The sequence below is a fragment of the Cetorhinus maximus genome, chromosome 19 (assembly GCF_964194155.1).
Source record: "Cetorhinus maximus chromosome 19, sCetMax3.hap1.1, whole genome shotgun sequence".
Classification (NCBI taxonomy): Eukaryota; Metazoa; Chordata; class Chondrichthyes; order Lamniformes; family Cetorhinidae; genus Cetorhinus; species Cetorhinus maximus.
The window spans coordinates 83,964,380-83,987,338 of NC_135897.1; the positions used below are offsets into that span (position 1 = coordinate 83,964,380).

The 22,959-nt window shown below is 43.1% G+C and overlaps 1 protein-coding gene across 1 annotated transcript in view; it reads right to left on the minus strand.

The window, feature by feature from the left end:
- Positions 1-17,889: 17,889 nt before the first annotated feature.
- Positions 17,890-22,959, minus strand: part of mindy4b (MINDY family member 4B) — a 46,534-nt gene continuing 41,464 nt past the window's right edge. Inside the window, exons 10-12 of the mRNA XM_078564455.1 lie at positions 21,759-21,935; positions 19,238-19,418; positions 17,890-18,220 (exon numbers count right to left, since the gene is read on the minus strand). Coding sequence (XP_078420581.1) covers positions 18,078-18,220; positions 19,238-19,418; positions 21,759-21,935 — 501 coding nt within the window. The 3' untranslated portion in view covers positions 17,890-18,077. The remainder of the gene's footprint in view (positions 18,221-19,237; positions 19,419-21,758; positions 21,936-22,959) is intronic.

Consider the following 22,959-nt stretch of genomic DNA (forward strand, 5'->3'; position numbering starts at 1 on the left):
CCTTCCCACCTATTTCTGTGTCATCCGCAAACTTAGCAATAGTACATTCACTTCCCTCATCTAAGTCATTAATATATATTGTAAATAATTGTGGCCCTAGCACTGATCCCTGTGGCACTCCAGGTTGCCATCCTGAAAATGCCCCCTTATCCCAACTCTCTGTCTTTTATTAGTTAGCCAATCCTCTATCCATGCTAATATACTACTTCCAACACCATGCGCTTTGCCCCATGTTCAAGCCATTCAACACAATCCTGGGTTCTCCTAACTCCACCTTTGCCTCATGTCCCTTTTTGTTAACAAAAATCTATCAAATTCAGATTTAAAATTAACAATTGATCCAGCATCAATGCTATTTGTGGAAGAATTCCAAACTTCTATTCTACTTTGTGCATAGAAATGTTTCCTAATTTAACTTCTGAAAAGTCTGGCTCTTATTTTTAGACTTTGCCTCCCTCCCCTTGCCTTGGACTCCCCAACCAGTGGAAATAGTTTCTCCCTATCTTCCTTATCTTTTCCCCTAAACATCTTGAAAACTTCATTCAAATTACCCCTTAACCTGGGAGACTCTTGCACAGAAATTGCGAGGAGACTAAAGACCCAAGGTTCATTTAGTTCACCTTCTGCCATACTCGATGGGGTGTGATAGAACAATAAAAGAGTTGTTGAATAATCAAGGGAATCAATCTCTATAAATTAGACCCAGGCATAAAGTGAGGAAAACACTAGTGATGGAGAACTTTAACCATAGATTCAAAGTCAACTTTTACTCCCAAATATTGTACACTTATCTCATGTCACATCTCAAATTGCTCAGAAACTCTTCTCAAATTTTTATTTTCTGACAGAAACACATCCAATTTACATCTGAATGGGTCAATACCAATTGCTGCCATTGTCTCCGAAGGGAATCTGTTTCATAAATGGGCCAAACAGTGAAACCATGTTTCTGCAGATTAGCTTTAAATTTAAGTGCAGGGTGCAAATTTTGATTCTTCTGTTCTGGATATAATGAACTAGTGAACAGTCTACATCATATCGTCCCTTTGGAATTCTAAGAACACATATCATATCATGTCTCAACTTTCTACTTTCCAGAGATTTTCTATTCTTCAGGGCTTCAACTCAAAAATCAAGGCTGACACTCCAGGGCAGCACTAAGAGAGAAACATAAATACCTGGAAAAACTCAGCAGGTCTGGCAGCATCGGCGGAGAAGAAAAGAGTTGACGTTTCGAGTCCTCATGACCCTTCAACAGAAACGTCAACTCTTTTCTTCTCTGCCGATGCTGCCAGACCTGCTGAGTTTTTCCAGGTATTTCTGTTTTTGTTTTGGATTTCCAGCATCCGCAGTTTTTTGTTTTTATCAGCACTAAGAGACTGCTGCACTGTTGGAGGTGCCGTCTTTCAGATGAGACGTTCAACTGATGCAAAAGATCCAATGACACTATTTTGAAGAAGTTATCCCGGTGTCCTGACCAATATTTGTCCCTTAATCAACATCACTAATACAGTTCATCTGGTCATTATCACGTTGCTGTTTGTGGGCATTTGCTGAGAACAAATTAGCTGCCAAGCTTCTGACGTTACAACAGTGACTTCCCTTCAAAGAGTACTTCATTGTCTATAAAGCACTTCGCAATGTCTGGTGGTCATGCAAAGCGCTATATAAATGCAAGTCTTTCTTGACAACATGCCCATGTAGGTGGGGAGATTTGAGGGGATGGAGGTTAGGAGAAGTAGCTCCAGGGATGTGATAGATCCCACCAATGGGAGAAATGAGGAAACACAATATTCCAGAATTGGAACAACTGCACAGTAAGCCAGAGCTGGTCCGAGTTGGATCATAGTTACTGGAGCAGGTGAAAGTGCAAGGGTGAGTTATAAATAAGGACATTGATTTTGAAAACAATATACAGGAGGATAGAGAGTTAGTGGAAATCCATAAGAACAGAAGTGATAGGCAGATGTGGATTTTATACAGGATGGAGCTTAGGTGGTTGATGAGGTGAGTGCCCGGAGGTGTCAATGACGTTTGTAGGACAGGTAAGGCAAGGACGAAGGCAGGGGATATTAGGGAAACAGAAGAAAGCCATCCTAATTGTGGAGCAGACATGGAATTTGGAACTGTACCTGGTCAAATGAACCAGGGGACACAGTCTCAGGATAAGGGGCTGGCCATTTAGGAGTGAGATGAGGAGGAATTTCTTCACTCAGAGGGTAGTGAATCTTTGGAATTCTCTACCCCAGAGGGCTGTGGAAGCTCAATCATTGAACATGCTTAAGCCAGAGATCAATCGATTTCTGGATACTAACGACATTAAGGGATATGGGGATAGCGTGGGAAAATGGCGTTGAGGTAGATGATCAGCCATAACCAAGTTGAATGGCGGAGCAGGCTCAAGGGGCTGAATGGCCTAATCCTGCTTCTATGTTCCTTTGACACTGAGGTCATGTATTGCTGTCGAGTTCAGTTGCTTGATTAGCTGGGAAGGATGATAGTCAGACTTAAGATGCCACAGAGTGAGAACACAGGCTTGTGCCTTCCCAGTGTAAAGCTGGAGAAAGATCTGGCCAGCCACAACTTGATGCTGGATAAGTAGCTGGACAGTGGTAGTGGTGGAATCGAGGGCAGTGGTGGAGGGGTTAAGCTGGCTGTCATCAGCAAGAGGTCAGCAACAGAGGGTTTGGAAAGGAACATAAGGCTTGAGAGGTTGAGTGGGCTGAGCCTGTGGAGCGATTTGCCGATGAAGATTTTAGGATTTTAATGAGATTCCTTGGGAGGAGGAAGCCAGTGTATTTCAGTTACCCAGAGTTGTGTTGAATGATCAAAGGTCAGGTGGTGAGGAAACTAAAGGGGCAAGAAATGGATTTTAAAGAAAGATTATGCTTGGAGACAATGAGAGGAAGATGGAAGAGAGGCTGCAGTGGCTCGGTGGATGGCACTCTTACCTCTGAGTCAGAACGGCATGGGTTAAAGTCACCAGAAACTTGAGCACAAAATCTAGGCTGATGCTCCAGTGCAGCACTGAGGGAGTGCTGCACTGTCAGAGGTGCAGTCTTTCAGATGCAATGTTAAACCAAAACCCTATCTGGTCTTTCAGGTGGATCTAAAAGATCCTACGGAACTCTTTCAAGGCAGAACAAGAGGATTCTTCCTAATGCCCTGGCTAATATCTATCCCTCAACTGTCATCACTAAAAACAAGTCATTCTTCTTCTCATACCTAATGGCGTATAAGGCAGGCAAAGTACCTGTTTATGTCTGTTTCCATAGCTAGTATTTCCTGGAACAGTTCACTTGCCTTCACCAGAGGCTATAGCTTGAGGGGAACCACTCCACATCAAGCATGGCTGACTAAGAGACTCTCCTGCTCTTGCCACCTACCATAGCTGTATTGGAAGGATTTACAGGTTGATAATTAACCTGTTTGGTTACATTATGAACATACCCCCCCATGGAAAATTAAATCATGGAGTGGGTCTTGAACCCAGAGCTTCTAGTTCAGGGGCAGAGACACTACCCACTGCACCATAAGACCTCCTATCTGGTTATTATTACGTTGCAAATTGGCCGCTGCATTTCTTACACCTCACTTCAAAGCCACTTCATTGACTATAAAGTAATTTGGGAAGTCTTGAGGTTGTTAAGGGCGTAATGTAAATGCAAGTTGTTCCTCACCACTTGCCTTCCCACTTATTGCTGTGTCATCCGCAAACTTGGCGATAGTACATTCACTTCCCTCATCTAAGTCATTAATATATATTGTAAATAATTGTGGCCCTAGCACTGATCCCTGTGGCACTCTAGGTTGCCATCCTGAAAATGCCCCCTTATCCCAACTCTCTGTCTTTTATTAGTTAGCCAATCCTCTATCCATGCTAATATACTACTCCCAACACCATGCACTTTGCCCCATGTTCAAGCCATTCAACGCAATCCTGGCTCTCCTAACTCCACCTTTGCCCCATGTCCCTTTTTGTTAACAAAAATCTATCAAATCCAGATTTAAAATTAACAATTGATCCAGCATCAATGCTATTTGTGGAAAAATTCCAAACTTCTATTCTACTTTGTGCATGGAAATGTTTCTTAATTTAACTTCTGAAAAGTCTGGCTCTTATTTTTAGACTTTGCCTCCCTCCCCTAGCCTTGGACTCCCCAACCAGTGGAAATAGTTTCTCTCTATCTACCTTATCTTTTCTCCTTAACATCTTGAAAACTTCACTCAACTTACCCATCTTGCACAGAAATTGCTAGGAGACTAAAGACCCAAGGTTCATTTAGTTCACCTTCCGCCATACTGGGTGGTTGGCCAGTTTGAAGGATGCTGGGAGCCTGTGTACAGACTGTGTCCAGGCTTATCATAGCCAAAGAAGAAATAGTTGTTGTGACCTCCCCATAAAGTAACCGGAGCACATGAGCAGTCCTATAGCTACCCTGTGTAGGCAAAGGAGCAAATGCCTCTTTAGTTAGATCTGTCAATTGGCCATGATTAAAGACCATGGTGTAAACTATTACATAAAATGCTAATGAGCATCTTCTGGTTTCTGAGGGCCTGCCATTCAACGTATTGATCACATACAATTTAACTACCTCCTAAATAAAGCCCTCAAATCCTAACTAACTTTCTAGATCAATTAGCCTGGCTTAGTCCCATGGACAATTCATTTCCAAACTTCATTTTGGTAGAAAACACATCTTTCATTTTGACACTTCTCCCCCCACCAGGGGAGATGGCTATTCACTGTTGCTACTTGTAAAAACCTTCCTCTTGCTCAGGTGATCTGCTCTGTAAATGTTGTTTTTTATTTGTCCATGGGATGGGGGCGTCACTGGCCAGGCCAGCATTTATTAGCCATCCCTACTTGCCCTAGTTCAGAGGGCGTTTGAGAGTTAGCCACATTGTTAGCAGGCCTTTCCTGTTAAGCTACTCTCAAAGGGTACCCATGGCAGCTGTGCTGGCACTCCTGTTTCTGATCAGATGGTTATGGTTTTAAGCCACATACCAGATGCCTAAGTACTAAATCTAGGCTAGCATCTCCAGTTCAGAGTTCAAAGGTGCTGACTTTGAGATGTTAAAGAAAGGTCCTATTTGCAAAAGACCCTCTTAGTGCTATTTTGAAGAAGACCATGGGAGTCTTGACTGATATTTATCCCTTGTCAGCTATCAGTTGTCAGTGCCAGTTGTGGTTCAGTTGGTGGCACTCTGGCCTCTGATTCAGGTCCCACTCCAGGGCTTGAGCACAGAAATCAAGGCTGACACTCTAGTGTGGTACAGAGGGGATTATACACTGTCAGAGGTGCTGTCTTTCAGATGCAATGTTAAACTGGGGCCCCATCTGCCTGCTTGGGTGGATGCAGAAGATCCAATGGCACTATTTTGTGGAAGAGCCAGGGAGTTATCCCCAGTGCCCTGATCGATATTTATCCCTCAACCGACATCATAAAAATCAGATTTTCTGGTCATTATCACATTGCTGTTTGTGGAGTTTGCTGTGTGCCAATAAGCTGCCACATTTCCACGTTATGATGCTGTCTACCCTTCAAAGAGTATTTTATTGGCTGTGAAGCATCTAGTGGTCATGAAAAGCACTATAAAAATGTAAGTCTTTTTTTCTTTTAACCAACATCTTTGAAACAGATTATCCCAACATAAGAAATACGAACAGATGCAGGTCAATCTGTCTATGAGCCTGCTCCACCATTCAACTAAGATCATGGTTGTCATTCTATCTCAGCTACACCTTCTCTTGGGATCCCCATTTCCCTTTTTATCCAAAAATCTATTGATCTCTGTCATGAATATACTTAAGAACTGAGCACCCACAATTCCAAAATTTTACAACCCTTTGAATGAAGAAATTTCTCCTCATCTCAATCCTAAATGGCTGAGAATATGACCTCTAGTTGTAGACTTCCCACACAATGCCAGCATCTGCCCTATCAGACTCCTTAGGAATTTTATATGTTTCAAACTGATCACCACACATTCTTCTTAACTCTAGTCATCATCCAATCATTATCACATTGCTCTTTTCATACTGCTGTTTGTAGGATTTTGCTCCATGTAAAATTCGTACATTACAATTGTCACAAAGAGTTTACAATTGCCTGTAAATTGCTTTGGGAAATCCTGAGGCTGTGAAAGGTGCTATATAAGTTTAAGTTACATATGTGTTTTCTATTCAACGACTGTATTACCTTCAGCATTTAATTTTACTCACTGCCCTGGCATGGGATGTGGGTGATTTTTTTTAATATATTCATTCATGGGTGTGGGTGTCACTGACTAGGCCAGCATTTATTGCCCATCCCTAATTGCCCTTGAGGAGGTGATGGTGAGCTGCCTTCTTGAACCGCTGCAGTCCATGTGGTGTAGGTACACCCACAGTGCTGTTAGGGAGGGAGATCCAGGATTTTGACCCAGTGACAGTGAAAGAACGGCAATATATTTCCAAGTCAGGATGGTGAGTGGTTTGCAGGGGAATTTCCAGGTGGTGGTGTTCCCATGTGTCTACTGCCCCTGCCCTTCTAGATGGTAACGGACCTGGGTTTTGAAGGTGCTGCCTAAGGTGAGTTCCTGCAATGCATCTTGTAGATGGTACACACTGGTGCCACTGTATGTCAGTGATGAAGGGAGTGAATATGTGTGGATGTGCACTTCATATAAAATGCTTGCATAACCAGCACCCATATCTCTGTTTAGTTAGAGCAACTGCCCCACTGAGCAACTTCCCTTACTGTCAGCTAGCATATCAATTTTTAAATTTTTTTTCATGGGATGTGAGCGTCACTGGTCAAGCAAACATTTGTTGCTCATTCCTAATTGCCCTTGAGAATGTGGTGGTGAGCCGCTTCAGTCCATCTGAAGTAGATAGACCCACAGTGCAGCTAGGAAGGGAGTTCCTGAATTTTGACCCAGTGACAGTGAAGGAATAGTGATATAGTTCCAAGTCAGCATGCTGAGTGACTTGGAGGGGAACTTGCAGGTGATCGTGTCCCCATGCATCTGCTGCCCTTGCCCTTCTAGGTGGTGGAGGTCGCAGGTTTGGAAGGTGCTGTCAAAGGATCCTTGGTGAGTTGCTGCAGTGCATCTTGTATATGGTACATGCTGCTGTCACTGTGCACAGGTAGTGGAGGCAGTGAATCATTAAGCGGTGGATGAGGTGTTGACCACTTTGTCCTGGATGGTGTAGAGCTTCTTGAGTGTTATTGGAGCTGCACTCATTGAGGAAGGTGGAGTGTATTTCATTACACTTCTGACTTGTGCCTTGTAAATGTTGGACTTCTTAGGGAGTCTGGAGATGAGTTACTCATACGAACATATAAACTAGGAGCAGGAGTAGCCCAGTCAGCCCTTCAAGCCTGCACCACCATTCAATAAGGACATGATCTGATTGTAACCTCCCGCCTACCCCCAATAACCTGTCACCCCTTGTTAATCAAGAATCTACCTAGCTCTGCCTTAAAAATATTCAAAGACTCTGCTTCCACTGCTTTTTGAGGAAGAGAGTTCCTAAGACTCACGACCAACTGAGAGAAAAAAATTCTCCTCATCTCTGTCTTAAATGAGCGACCCCTTATTTTTAAACAGTGACCCCTAGTTCTCGATTCTCCCACAAGAGGAAACATCCTTTCCACATCCACCCTCAGGACCTTAAAGGTTTTGATCAAGTCACCTCTTAGTCTTCTACACTCCAGTAGATACACGCCTAACCTGTCCACCCTTTCCTCATAAGACACCTCGCCCATTCCTGGTATTGGCCTGGTAAACCTTCTCTGAACTGCTTCTAACGCATTTACATCTTTCCTTAAATAAGGAGACCAATACTGGATATTCTCAGATCAAAATGGAAGGTCTGTCGATTATTTTTGGTGTAAAAAATTTCCACCAATACATGCATGGGCAACATTTCACGATAGTATCAGACCACAAACCACTTTTGGGTCTGATAAGCGAGGAAAAGGCTATACCTCCCATTTCTTCTGCACAAATTCAAAGATGGGCCCTAATTTTAGTGGCATATGAATACACCTTTGTGCAGAGACCGGGGATTTACATGGCCAATGCTGATGCCTGAGGTTGCCTTCCTTTGCAAGAGAATAATGACCATGTCCCAATTCCCCGAGAGCTCGTAATGGTAATGAATTTCTTGGATTCCTCACCAGTCTGTGCAAGGCAGATAAGAAACTGGAGGAATTGTGGTCCAGTCCTGTCTCGAGTGAGAGACCAAGTGTTACATGGATGGTCCCAGGAACCAGTCTCTGATGAATTGAAGCCATTTTTCAACCGAAGACATGAGATGAGTATCAAGATGGTATTCTATTATGGGCTGCACGAGTAGTAGTTCCTTCACAAGGAAGGAAACCACTCTTAGCAGAGCTACACAGTGCCCATCCAGGAATTTCAAGAATGAAGATGATCGCGCGAAGTTATCTTTGGTGGCCGGGGATGGACGGCGATATTGAGAAGGTGGTTAAACACTGTGTACAATGTCAACAGCTACAAAAGTTGCTGGTGGCAGCCCTGTTACGACCATAGGAGTGGCCTGGTAGACCCTGGGTGCGATTGCACATTGATTATGTTGGTCCTTTCCTTGAAACCATGTTTCTATTGATTATAGATGCTCATTCAAGTGGTTAGACATTTATAAGATTAAGTTGCCAATGTCAGGTGTGACGATAGAAAAACTACGCCAAAGCTTCGCTATCCATGGATTGCCAGAGGTAATTGTCTTCGATAATGATACTGTGTTTACGAGTGCTGAATTTCAACAGTTTGGCAGCCTAAATGGTATCAACACCGTGAAGAACTTTCTCATTTTTTTTTTTAGCCTTTTTTTTGTTTTCCTAAAGCGTCATTAATGCATTTGTTTTTATAACTTGTTCTCCTTCATTCTTGCTTTCACCTTGTATTTCTATTTCCAGCTTTCACTAAATAAACTCATTAATTTTTGAAAGCCGGTTTGCCGCATTTCTTAAGGCTGTCCCAGTTTTGAATTCCCCATTTTCCTCTCTCTCCCATTGCTATTATTTCCTTTCATCCTCACACTGCCTCACTCTGCTCCTTCTCCTACGGATGATATGCTAGAACTGGGAAGTTCAGCCGTGTACCATCCGTCATCTAACGGACTGGCGGAAAGAGTAGGACAAACGTTTAAGTTGAGAATGAAAAAGTTAACAGGTGAATTGCTGGAAACTAGACTTGCTCGTTTCCTATTTCACTACAGGACAACTCCTCTACACAATGACAAGTGCAACACCTGCAAAATTACTGATAGGCCTGGTAGCCCCTGGGTGAGATAGCACATAAATTACGTTGGTCCTTTTTTTAGAACCATGTTTCTACTGATTATAGATGTTCATTCCAAGTGGCTAGACATTTATGAGGTAAAGTCGCCAACGTCTTCGAACAAGACTAAGCCTGATACTTCTCAATTTGGAGGGGAAGTTGGAGAAAAGTCAAGGGAATCAAAAAGCGACTCATGATTTGCACAGTCGTGAGTGACAATTTACTGTCGGAGAAGCAGTATAGGTAAGGAATTTCGGTGGAGGACTGAAGGGGTTACCTGGTAAAGTAAGCTGAGTGACTGGACCATTGTCGTACCACGTGGAAGTAGAGGGCCAGATCACCTGTAAGCATGTGGATTATTTAAGAAGAAGGGAGATACCCCAACAAAATGATGTTCCACCTGTAACCATTGCTGAACCTGTGGTTCCTTTTGAAGTTGCACAACCAAGGATAAACATGCCCAATGTCTCTGTCGGAGTGGAAGACACTGAGCTGCCTGTGCCTAATGAGGTACCTGATGTTAATACGGTTCCAGAGAATGTGTTCCTGTCAAAGAATCGGAAGCCGTGGAGCTGCGACATTCCACATAGATCAGGAAACCACCTGAAAGACTGAACTTGTAATTTCATGACCTGTGTAAATATTGTAATGTCATGAGATAAATATCCTTGTAAATAGAAAATGTACTGTAAAGTCAAAGGGGGAGGAATGTAGTAATCATAGTTTTGATAAACGTAGGACTGTAGCTTTAAGAATAATCCTGTATTGTAAAATCACATGATATGTGTAAACCAATGAGTTAGCAGCCCGGGGAACCTCTAGGAGGGAGTTCTTCTTTAATTATAGGCCTGGATTTTTCCTATGGCGGGCGGGCTGGGCGGGTGCGGGCGGCAGCAGGCAGGTCGCCGCCCGCAATCGGCTGCACGCCGCCATTTTATGCAGGCAGGCCAATTAAGGCCCACCCAGCATAACTCGCAGCCGATGGTGCTCAGCGTTATCTGTGCGGGCTGGTGGAGGAGGGAGAGTTGGGGCCTCGGGGAGATTGAATAGAGAATAAAACATTTTAATAAATGATGTAAAAATTGATTTAAACAAGTCCCCTCATTTGACAGTGTCATATGAGTTGGGACATGTTTGTGAAGATGGGTAATTTAATTTATTGATTTTATAAAAGCTTCAGGAAACCTCACCCCGCCCGTGGATGAGGTTTCCTGAAAAAACGCGAACCATATATATATATATATATATATATATATTGCCATTCCTTCACTGTCACTGGGTCAAAATCCTGAAACTCCCATCCGAACAGCTCTAGTTGTAGGGGTATACCTACACCACATGAACTGTAGAGGTTCAAGAAGTTGGCTCACGACCACTTTCTCAAGGGCAGTTAAAGATGGGCAACATTTATATTGCATCTTTCATGACCTCAGAATATCCTAAAATGCTTTACGACCAATTAAAAACTTTTTGACATTATCATGTAGGATGATAGTAATTTTCCTGAGCTCCCCCCTCCCTTCTATTTCGTGATTTACAGCTATTCCTGGGATGTTACTCATATCCTCTACGACCTTCAATATTTACATGGCTGGTCCAATTCAGTTCCTGGCCAATGATAACCCCCAGGATGTTGATATTGGGGGATTCAGCGATGGTAATGCCACTGAATGTCAAGGGGAGGTGGTTGGATTCTGTCTAGTTGGAGATGGTCATTGCCTGCCAATTGTGTCGCGCGAATGTTATTTGCCACTTATTCAAGCCTGAATGTTATCTAGGTCTTGCTGCATATGGACACGCACTGCTTCAGCATCTGAGGAGTTGTCAATTAGAACTGCGGACTTCAGCTTCATAGGCGCAGTTGGACTCCAGCTCATGCCAGGCAGGATTGGTTAGTTGGCTGGCAAGCAACAGCAAGATATGAGGTGGCAGGAAGCTACTGCCATCTGCGACCTGAAGGAATGGTCCGCAGGACCCAGGGAAATGGTTTGAGGATGCTGTCTCTCTCATCCTGGCAGATTCCCATCTCCTCCTCTTTCCCCTGAAATGCCTGACTCATTTCTTCTTCAGACGCAATGATAGGATTCATTGTCCAAAGACATTGGGGTGTAAATAACTCACTCATTCTTTTGAAGACCACTTCTTTTTCTCAGGTTTGAGGAATGAAGACATCAGAGGATATACTGATAATTTACTGACATGTTAAAATATGAAAGGCATTGTGACATTGGCATTGGTGTTGCTTTAACCTACATAACAAGTATTTGGTAATGTTAAACTCCATATATGTTTGAAAAATTAACTTACTAGAGGAGCAGTCAATTCTTTTTTTAGTTTTCACCCTATCTCAGGTACCATGTTTTGCTTCACCCAGTTTTTACTTATCGGCCTAGGGTGTGAATGTTGGAAGGTCATTTGAACCTTGGAGGAGAGACGAAACCACAGCTAAATCTGGTGCCACCTTCATCGAACATTCACCCTGGAGCTTTTTCCTGGAGGAGTGACTGGATAATGATTAGGAAAGGGACTGTGGCATTGTTTTCACTTGCACAGCCTAAGGGAGCTAAAGATAAATCAATCACTTTAACTATTGTGCTGGCTAACGTCAGCTAACTCAGTAGACAGAGTGTGAATGTGAGATGTTCCTGTTCTGAATGGTTCAGAACCACGCCATTTACTCACTAAACCATCATGTGTCCAAGATGGACAATCTATGCCTAAGAATTTATTTAGGGCTCAGTGCTTTGAGGCTGAGCTGAGAACTCAAGATGTCAGACTTGGCTTCAGTAGTAGCCACTCTCCTCTCTGCAGTCTGAAGTTTGTGGGTTCAAGACTTGTTTCGGTGACCTGAGCACATAATCGAGGGACACTACAGTTCAATATAAAGGGAATGCTGCACTGGCTGAGGCGCCATCTTTCAGATGTGATGTGAAACCAAAGCCCTGCCTTTACTCTCAGCTATGTGACATTATTTGAAAAAGGGCAGGGGCAACATTTACCTCTCAACAAATATCATTAAAGAAGAAAAACAGTCATTATCTGATTGTTGATTTGGGGGTGGGGGGGGTGGGGTTTGCTCTGTATAAATTGGCTTCCTACATGATAATGTCAAAAAGTTTTTAATCGGTCGTAAAGCATTTTAGGATATTCTGAGGTCATGAAAGATGCAATATAAATGTTGCCCATCTTTAACTGCCCTTGAGAAAGTGGCCGTGAGCCAACTTTTTGAACCTCTACAGTTTATGTGGTGTAGGTATACCCCTACAACTAGTGCTGTTCAGATGGGAGTTTCAGGATTTTGACCCAGTGACAGTGAAGGAATGGCAATATATATATATATATATATAGTTCCAAGTCAGGATGGTGCTTGGAACTAGTTACAGCCTACTAACCTGATAATGCCTCATTCTTTCTCACAGTCTGCTTTCTGCCCATTAATCAATCCTTAGATGGAGCTAATATATTACCCCCAACCTCCGAGTCGTTCTCTTGAATAATAACCTTTTGTGTAGCACGTTGTTGAATGCCTTTTTGGAAATATGTATATGTTTGTAAAAAAAAATAATTTTAATTTGTCCAAAAGTAGCACAATCTTAACAATAATAACATACTTTTGTCCCACCCAGCACTGCATTATTTGGTAGACACTGGTGCAGTATTGCCATAGGAAGATTTATTGTTAACACTGCAGCAACTGCTTAGCAAGGCTTTACACAATGGCTGTTTACTGCCATCTATGGGAGAAGCAAAGATTTCCAGAATTCAAAAGGATAAGGATAAGGATCATACAAACCAAGTGCTCAAAATCTCGGCCTGCAATCTCTACTAATCAAGGCTTAGCCAAAACTCTAGTTTCAAGACGCGCCAGGGCTTAGCGCTTTGGCTGATAAAGTTTGACCAACCTGGATTGAAATTGGATTTAGCAGACATTGTGCTGATAATCCAAATGGCTTTTAGATCCCCTTGTGCTGCATCTGTTACCTCAGGTTCTGCCATAGCTTTGTACAATTAAAAGCATCTGACAAGGTTGAATGCCAGTTTTTATTTCCCACATTAAGCAATCAAGTTTGGAGCAGATACAGGTGATATATCAGAGTTCCAAAGGGCGTCCAGTTGGGAGGATACATGGTTTGGGGCAAATTGTGCCAAGGCCTATTCGACATTCAATTCTTTTGACAGCAATAAAACTAATACTGCCAGTGTGAGCGGTAAATAGGGTGCGGGGGAGTTTCCGTTCAAACACTTAGCATGTTAGCATGGGAACACCCAGACTCCTGGATCAAGGCCTGAAGCACAAAAATGAGCACAAACCTCAAGGAGTAAGTTAATGTATCAAAATTAATATACAGCAGAACAACCTCCTTAGCTTAGAATTATTGGCCTCTTCCTTTCTGCATTTGTCTTACTTGACTGAAAATCAGGCATGTCTTTTCATTCGGAGAGTTATTAAAGCCATTACCATTGCACATCAAGGAACAGCTAAAGACACATTCCCACACCCATGCAAGTCAAAAGGTTTCGCCAGGCAGCGTTGACCCCTATGAAGGGGCTGATCAAGTTTAATACCTTGGGGAGCTGGAGGTGTATTTACCAGTGCTTTTCCTAAATTTGCCTCAGGTGTTTTTGTTTTTAAAACCTGTTGCCAAAAGATGGTACGAGGAGGACCAGGTGAGTTGGAGGTTGGAGTGGAAGTCAATGGTGGATGCCCCTACCCCGGAAGAAGATCGTAACATCCTGTTGTCCTATCTTACCATGTGCAGCAGGGTTTAATTCTCGCTAAGTGTACCGTCTAGCTTTCTGCATTAACGTTAACATGCAGCATGTCTTTAAGGTGTTGCAAGCAAAAGGAAAAATCATTTTGTCTGCTTCTATAATGAATAAACTAAACATATCCCAAAATATCATTTGGGGGGGTGGGTGGGGTGTTGGTGTAGAGGTAATGTCACTGGACTAGTAATCCAGAAACCCAGGCTAATGATCTGGGAGTATGAGTTCAAATCCCAACTTGGCAGCTGGTGGATATTTTATTCAAATAATAAACCTGGAACATAAAGCTAGGTTAAAGAATTATGACCATGAAACCATCATCGATTGTTGTAAAAATCTATCTGCTTCACTAATGTCTTTTAGGGAAGGAAATCTGCCGTCCTTACCTGGTCTGGCTTACATGTGACTCCAGACCCACAGTAATGTGATTGACTCTTAACTGCCCTCTGAAATGGCCTAGCAAGCCACTCAGTTCAAGGGCACTTAGGGATGGACAATAAATGCTGACCTTCTCAGCAATGCCCACATCCCATGAAAGAATATATTTTTTTAAAAACCCACTTATAACAAATAGGAACCACCAGCTGCTTTAGGCGTCAATGCCTGTTGTTCTGAAAATGATGTTTCATTTTGTGGGAAAATTGCGATTTGAAAAATGTTAATGGTTTAAATTTTTCATCCTGATTGAAACAGTTGATTAGAATTCGTTTTCTGGCCTGAACTTTGGTAATGTTTCTCAACTGGATGAAATCTTATTTGGAGCTAATATTTAATAAAGCGTTTTCCTGTGGTTTTTGTACGTCATTTTTTTTTTACACAGTTTTCACCAACTCAGTGTTTACTCTGTTGAACTGTGTTCTTTGAAAATTCAGTGGCCCAGGTTTTCGCGCCCCCCCCACCCCCAGTCGGGCACAAAGAGACGGGAGGATTCCCGGCTCCACAAACCCAATCTTTAAAAGTTGCTGCCCAGGCGTTGGATTTTCAAAACGATGTGGGTGGGAAGGGCTAGTTCAAAGGTCAGGGCGGGCCGACCCGGGAAGAACTGAGGAGGATGCTGGGTGCAGAGGTGCACTGGGCGGAAGGCCTGCCTCGGGGATCCAGCACTGTGTCCATAGTTCAAAACTAAACATTAAAACATGAAACTTTCCTCCAGCTCTCACCCCTCGCTCACCCACATACTCCCTGTGCCCCATCCATGCCTACCCGTGCCACCTCATGCCCTTCCACTCAACCCCCTTGGCCCCCTCATATTCTCTATCCCAATCTATGCCCACCTATGCACCCCTCCCATGGCCCTTTCTAGCCCCTAGGCCAACCTAGTGCCAACTCATGCCAACCAATGCCCCCACCCACCACCCTTATCCTTTACACCTACCATGCCAACTCACCTGGTATCCATCATGGGCAGACCTCAGGACCCATGCAGAGGAGAGATAAAATATAGTTCTTTAAAATAAAGTTCTAAGTGTCTATTGCAGACTTCACTATATTGAAAAAAACGCTATCATTCATAAAAACCTATTTACTACATTTACATTCCTTCAACTAAATAAAGCCTTCTAATAACAAACATTTCATTCAAATGCACAATCTCTTATACCAACAAGCCTTGGAATTCATAGTCCCACATCAAAGGATCTATAACCCCTTGTACCTGTCAATCGAACTGTGAAATGGCAGGAACGCCGCTGTGATAATGGATGGTTGTGAAATTAATCATGCAGCACGAATCCAGAAATGGAAACTCTCAGGATTACGTTAGCAGACAGAGTGAAATAGCAAGCAATAATTTTTTTTAACACTCCAGATGTTTTTTCAAAGATTTAAAGGGCAGGGCTTTTAAATGCCTTGACAGCTTGACAGTTTTGACAGTTGATTTTGACAGGTGTGTTGACAGCTCCAATGAGCTTGACAGTAATGAGTTTATGCACTTTTTACGCACATTTACGCCTACTTTTAACAAATTAAAAAGTGCTTAACCTACCCCTAAGGGCGCCTTACCTCCCCCAAAGATGTCCTGGACCCATATCCAAAGGGATACCTTACCTCTCCTAAAGGGGCACCCTGGCTATCCAAATGCATCCACAAAGTTCAGATTTTCTTTTACTTGGTCTAATCTGCACACTTGGTTTTGCATTCCTGGCCTACCAAAATCCCACTTCAATGGAGGCAGCTGATGAATTTAATGGCCAGCTACCCCCATAAATTGCACATGTGCTAAATGTGCCCTACTCCCATGAACATGGGAAGTGCCATTTTTGGGGTCGGGAATTTTGGTCAATTCTGGGTCAGTATTTGGGTTACCCTATGATTTCTATGTTCAGTTGCAATGGAGGACAGTCAGGCCCAATTACAGTAGCTACCATTAAAAAACACAGGTTAGAATTTGCTATAAAAATAACAGTTTCACAAACAGCATCTTGCTCTTAACCTGTCCATTTTTTTTAGGAAATTGTCGTGCTTGCTTATTAAACCTGCCACAGAAAGTTGTGTCTTATAATTGCAAATCTGATGCTACGTTGGCTTTTGGGATGGGCAATAAATGCTGGCCCAGCCAGTGAAACCCACATCCTGTGAACAAATAAAAAAAAACTGCAACAAGTGGTGTGTTGGCCTTTATTACAAAAGGGTTTGGACTATAAAAGTGCAGGGCTTTGGTCAGATCCTATCTAGAGTACTGTGCACAGCTTTGCCCTTCCTATCTAAGGATGGGTGCACTTGCCTTGGAGGGGCTGCAAGGAAGGTTCACTAGACTGATTCCTGGGCTGAGAGGGTTGTCCTATGAGAAGAGATTGAGTTGAATGGATCTAGGCTTTCTGGAGTTTAGAGGAATTAAAGGAGATCTCAATGAAACATAAGATTCTGAGAGAGCAGAACTGCGTAGATGCTGAGAGGCTATTCCCACTGGTTGGAGAGTCTAGAACTAGGGGCCATGTTCTCAGGATAAGGGGTCAGCCATTTAGAACAGCAAAGAGGAGAAACGCCCGCACTCAGAGGGTTGTGAATCTTTGGAATTCTGTACCCCAGAGGGCAATGGGTACTCTGTTCTTGAACAATTTAAGACTAATGTAGATAGATTTTGGACTCCAAGGAAAATCAAGGGATATGGAGATCAGATGGGAAAATGGAGTTGAGGTTGAAGATGAGCCATGATTTTATTGAATGGTGGAGCTGGCTCAAGGGACAGGCTGGCCTGTTCCTATTTCTTATCTTTATATGGTTTTAAGTAACCTTTCAACAGCTTGGTAAGTGTTTATTATTGCCAGTCAATCTCTCTGGCTCTGAAAATTAGCTATTACAAGTGTTGAATCTCATTCCTTCAGGTTTTGAATTTTTGGGGGAAATCTAAAAGATGCCAAATTTTAAGTGTCATCTGTTTACTTTTCCTTTATCTTTTTCTCTCTCTTGTACTTCAATCTTTCTATTATTATTTCTCTTTCTGTAACTGATTTGACATTGAAATCATTTCCTTTATTTAACCCCCTTTCTCAGTCCTTCCTGTATTTATTTCCCAAACCTTCTGTCTGACTAGTTAAGGAGATACCCTCTTGACTGCCTTGTTCACTCAAGTCCTTTTGCCCTCGTTGTGCCTTTATCCGGGCAAACGTTCAGCAAACCTGTGGGCAAAATATTTTTTGAGCTGAAGGGTGCAAAGGCAAGTCTAACTAATGGCAGACACAGCTAGATGCTCTTCTACCCAAGATCTGGCCCTCTTGTACAAACCATGGGAGGTCAACCAATCAAATCCTTTGTTAGGTTAGCAGCAACAGAGAATTCTCCATTGTGTTTTTAACTGGAACAGCTGCAAAGGATGTGAAAGACTAAGGAATGGCTCAAATGCTAGTGGAAACTGTGATTGAACAGTATTGTGACTCTGCCTGTGCAGTACCAAGGAACTGAGGGTAGACAGACAATGAAGGACTTGAACTGCCGGTCCTCAGTCTCCCGATACAACACGGTTGGTCGGTCATATGTTGTTGTTTAACAATCTTCTGTCAAACCCCTGCTATTTCCCTTCAGAAAAATGGTACAGTTCCATTCCAGTCAATAGCAGCTCCTCCCCACTTGGTACGAATCGTCATTTCCACTGAAGGGAACCTTTTCTCAGGATCTCCTTCCTTCTTGTGCATTCCTTCTTCCCAGTGATGGGAGTGAGTATCTGCAAGAGAAGAGGGTTAAAATTAACATTCTGTGGATAGTGGGAGGGAAGGAAGACTGATGGACGCCAGGTCTAAATGGTGAATGATTAGCACAAACACTGGAAGGTGAAATGCAGGTGTTCTTGAAGCAGAGAGCTCGGGAGAAGAGAAACAGAAAGAACTGAAGCGACACAGAAATAACACGGCAGAATCAATGAAGCTGAGAAAGCAATGTAATATTCGGGAATGTTAAGATAAAACAATGACGTGGAATTGCCCTGGCAGTTCCTTGCTGGGAAATCATTGGAAGCTCCCCTATGTACTCAGAGCAACAGTGTCTCAATCCCTTTGTGTGGTTTCTTCAGCATTTTGTCAGTTGCCTGATAAAGTTACAATGGGAGAGCACACGGAAATTCTCCCCCTGGTGTTGTCAAGGTATTTTCTCCCCGTCCTCTCACTTGGATTCCCTGGCTAAGCGGGACTGGCCATTCAGGTTACCACCTGTTATGCTTTTGGCAGTGGTTGTATGGGATTTCACAAGCTAGACATTGTGTACGAATGAGGAAGAAACTGACACGCTGTATTCACAACTAATAAGAAAGAACCTGCATTTATATGGTGCCTTTAATGCCCTCAGGACACCCCACAGCACTTCACACAAAAGAAATACCTTTGCAAGTATCATCATTGCTGTAATGTGGGAAACTCAGTTGCCAATGTGCACACAGCAGGATTCCACAGATAGCATAGATAATGCTAAGATAATACCTGATGTTGGCTGAGGTAAAAAAAAAAGCAGCCAAGACTTCTGCTTAAAAATAGTGGGATCCTATACATCCACTTGTGAGGGCAGATGTGGACCTTGGTTTGATGTCTCATCCGAAAGACTGTGCAACACTCCCGCAGCACTGGAATGTCAGCCTAGATGATGTGCCCAAAATTTTGAGGTGGGACATGAACCCAATGCCATCTAACCCAGAGTGCCAGCACTGAACCAAAGCTAACAACAGATTTTGCATTAAATTTCAAAATTGTACCTATCGTTAGCGTGACTGTCTTTGTCTGTGTAGGCTGGCCACTGTAAAAGTACAGATCGAAGAGGTGCTCCATTTTCCAGTCAGACAAGAGTAGTCGATTGGTGTTGAACAGCACACTGAAAGTGTCATTAATGTTGCACAGCCATATGGGGAGTTTTGGAGTTTTCAACATGCTTCCAACCTGGGACAAGAAAATAACAAGATCAGCAACAGAAACCATTCTAATGTTAATCAATCACGTTGAAGATTAAAGGTAACATCTTTTCTTGTTGTACCAGCTTTCACTAGATTCTCTGACCTCTGTAGCAGCGATCGCTGAGACAGCTAAAGAACAAACAGCCACTGGGTCCCTGTCAGTGTTAAAAGAAACCTAAGGTTGACGGCGGGGGATAGTTGGACATGTCCCAGGGTTCCACTGTCTCCGGGGCACATGACATTGTGACGCAGGCAAAGCAAATGGGAGATGCATTCGTGCGCTCATCTGGCGGGCAAGGAGACCATTCGACCCATCCTGCCAGTGCCAGCTCTTTGCAAGAGCTATCCAATTAGTCCCACACCCCTGAGCAGAATTTAACAGCTGGTAGGGTTTCTTGCCCTGGCACTGAAAAAGTCAGCAGCAATCTCACCACCACACCCGTTGGCTGCCCTTCAGCCAGTTAATGCTCGGAAGAGTGTTAATTGGCTGGAGGGATGCCTTCTCCCCCCCACCTGGAGAGGAAGCCATGCCTTCGAGAGCTGCCTGCCAATCAGATTGGCCAGCAGCTCGCTGGCCCAAGCAACGCCACTGGAAACAGTGACCACTGCCGGGACTGCATCCAGTCCCATTGAAAAAGAGCCAGGAACCAGATGCAAGGCAACTCTGGGGAGCTCTTGGCAGGGCCGGAACAGGAGGCAATGGGCTGAGAGGGGCGGGCAAAGTAGGGTTTGGGTGATGGGTTGCAAAAGGAGAGAGGGGGCACCTCAAAGGAGGGCGCACATGAGGGAGGTGGCCTCAAAAGGAGCCGCTGATTGCAAAAGAGGGCCGGTGAAGGAGGCACTCCTCCCTTTCTTGCTCAAGTCCAAAGCAGGTTACCCTCCTGGCCATTTCCCTCCTGTACCTGACCTTCTCCTGCCAGCTGAAAAATTGTGGTGGGGGCTGGAAGAGGCCCTGAAGTTGCCATTAATTCCTGCTTAGAAAGGTCAACAGTGAAGTTTGCATGTTTATAGCCCTGTATGAAGAAACCTCCGTTCAGGATCTTACCAGGGCCGCCAGGGCACATTTTCAGTAACTGTGTTTGCCCATGCTTCAGTATTGTGATTGTGACCTTTGATAAACTGTGTGCATGGTATCTTTACAGCTCACAGCTGAAATATGCCATTAACCACATTCAAGGAGTCTCCAGCGGTACTGGAACTGATCCACGAGGGAATGCGGTACAACATTAAGCACAGATCTCTAAAACCTCTTTACCTAATTAACTTCAATGAATAATTTAAGAAGTTGGTCCCTAATGTGTGGCGTCATAAACAGAATATCCTTTGATATGGTTTGATATTTGATTTGGTCATTTATGTGTGCTAATGTCAGAGTGACCGCAGGGCTCAGATAGGTTAGAAATTGTATTCCAAAGGCCTTTTTGATGAATATATAAGGAATTCAGGAGAAGCATTTTTTACCCAGAGAGTGGCTAGAATGTGGTACTCACCACCATAAGGAGTAATTGAGGTGAAAAGCATAGATGGACTTAAGGGGATGTAGAATAAGTGTATGAAAGAGAAAGGACTAGCCTCTCACTGGTTCAAAATCCTGGAACTCCCTTCCTAACAGCACTGTGGGTGTACCTGCACCACATGGAGTGGCTCACCACTCTGTTATTGTTGTTTTTAGGCTGCTATGTGGTAGTTATGATCCTGGACTTTCAGATAAAGCTGGAGGTGATATTGTTAACAAACTCTATTTTTTATTGAATATTACACTAACTATTTACAAGAAAGTCTCTACATGAGGCTCTACATAGAACTATCTCTCCATGTTCTGTTATCATATGATCTTATATCATTTATGATGCAGGCTATATATTTACATATTTAACATTAATCCTTTATACTACAATCACCATCTTCTCAAGGGCAATTAGGGATGGGTAACAAATGCTGGCCTTGCCAGCGATGCTTATATCCTGTAAAAGAATGAGTAAAAAGAATATGCTGATAGGGTTAGATGAAGTAGGATGGGAAGAGGCTTGTGTGGAGCATAAACACCAGCACAGACTGAAAGGCCTGTGTCCATGCTGTAATTCTATGAATCTTATAAAAAGAGGTCTGAAAGAAGACTTCGTATCTTGGTTGCACAGACTGTAACTGGTCATGACCCAGCAGTAATCATGGTGATGTGCAATCTTTGAAAAATCCTGCCCAATGTTGTTGGATTTCATTGGAAAGCCCAATATAGTGGTCCTGTATTGGAATAAAAATCTCCCCTTCAACACAAATTACACACAGTCCCAGCTTTACAGCATCAGAGAATATTTTAAAAAGTTACCTGTGGGAGTTTGTCATGCTCCAACTCATATCTGTTCCAGTAGAGATAGCCCACATCACTTCGAGCAAGGACTCCATGATGTGGTTCTTTAAGCAGGGCACCTTGGTCATCATACTGAAGGTCTCCATTGAAAACATTTGGACTGGCTCTCCCAGTGAGCATTAGGTTTATAAGGGCCTATGAAGATGATACAAAACCAAAAGACATTTACCCATTTATGATTACAGGAATCATGATGAACCAGCATATTCCCAAGGTATTGGTTTAAAAAAAAGGTGATTTTTTTTTGAAGGACTGGATAGCATTGTGAGTTGGACACTAGGCTTTTATTTCCAGGACTGAATTCAAACACCCATAAGGTGAAACTTCCTATGTCTGTTGACTGTAAGGTCATATGCTGAATCCATTCTTGCCTCTGACTCAGAAGACCATGGTTTCAAGCCCCACTTTTGAGATTAGAGAACATAATCCAGGCTGATACTCCATCCCATGACTGAGGGGGTGCTGCACTGGCAGAGGTACTGTCTCACACAGGAGATGTTAAACCAAGGTCCCATCTACTCTCCCAGGTAGCAATAAAAAAAACTCCAATGCAGTGTTTTGAAGAAGAGTAGGGGAGGTCTGCCTTAAACAGCATCAATAAAAGCAAATTATCTGGTCATTATTTCATGGCTTCATGTGGGATCTTGCTGATTGACTGCATCGTTACAAGTGACTAGACTTCAAAAGTACTTTATTGGCTGTAAAGCGCCTAGGGATGACCTGAGGCCACAGCAGGTGTTATGCTAATAAAAGTTTTTCTTTTCTCTTCCTTCTTTCTTTCCCTTGGTTGCCCCATAACTGTAAAAGCATCGTGAGAGATCTTCAGTGAAGAATCACAGCACGTTATATTTCAATTTTACCCCCAATTTCATCAGCGTGACATCTGCATTTCAGACAGGCCTTTCGAAATGATCATTCCGAAGAATTTTCCTTTGGTATGAGGCATGTCTTATACTGTTGATGGTGACTGGCCAAACTAATTTCAGTTAGAACCTGGACCAATAGGACACTATTACCTTTACTGCCTTGGCTAAATATGAGTTTAGAATCGAGAGGTAGACAGTCTTCAGTCTCTGACACACTATCCCACTCAGTATCCTAAAGCAGGAATGTCCAAACTTTTGGAGCTGAAGACTTGACCTTTATGTCAAACTCAATG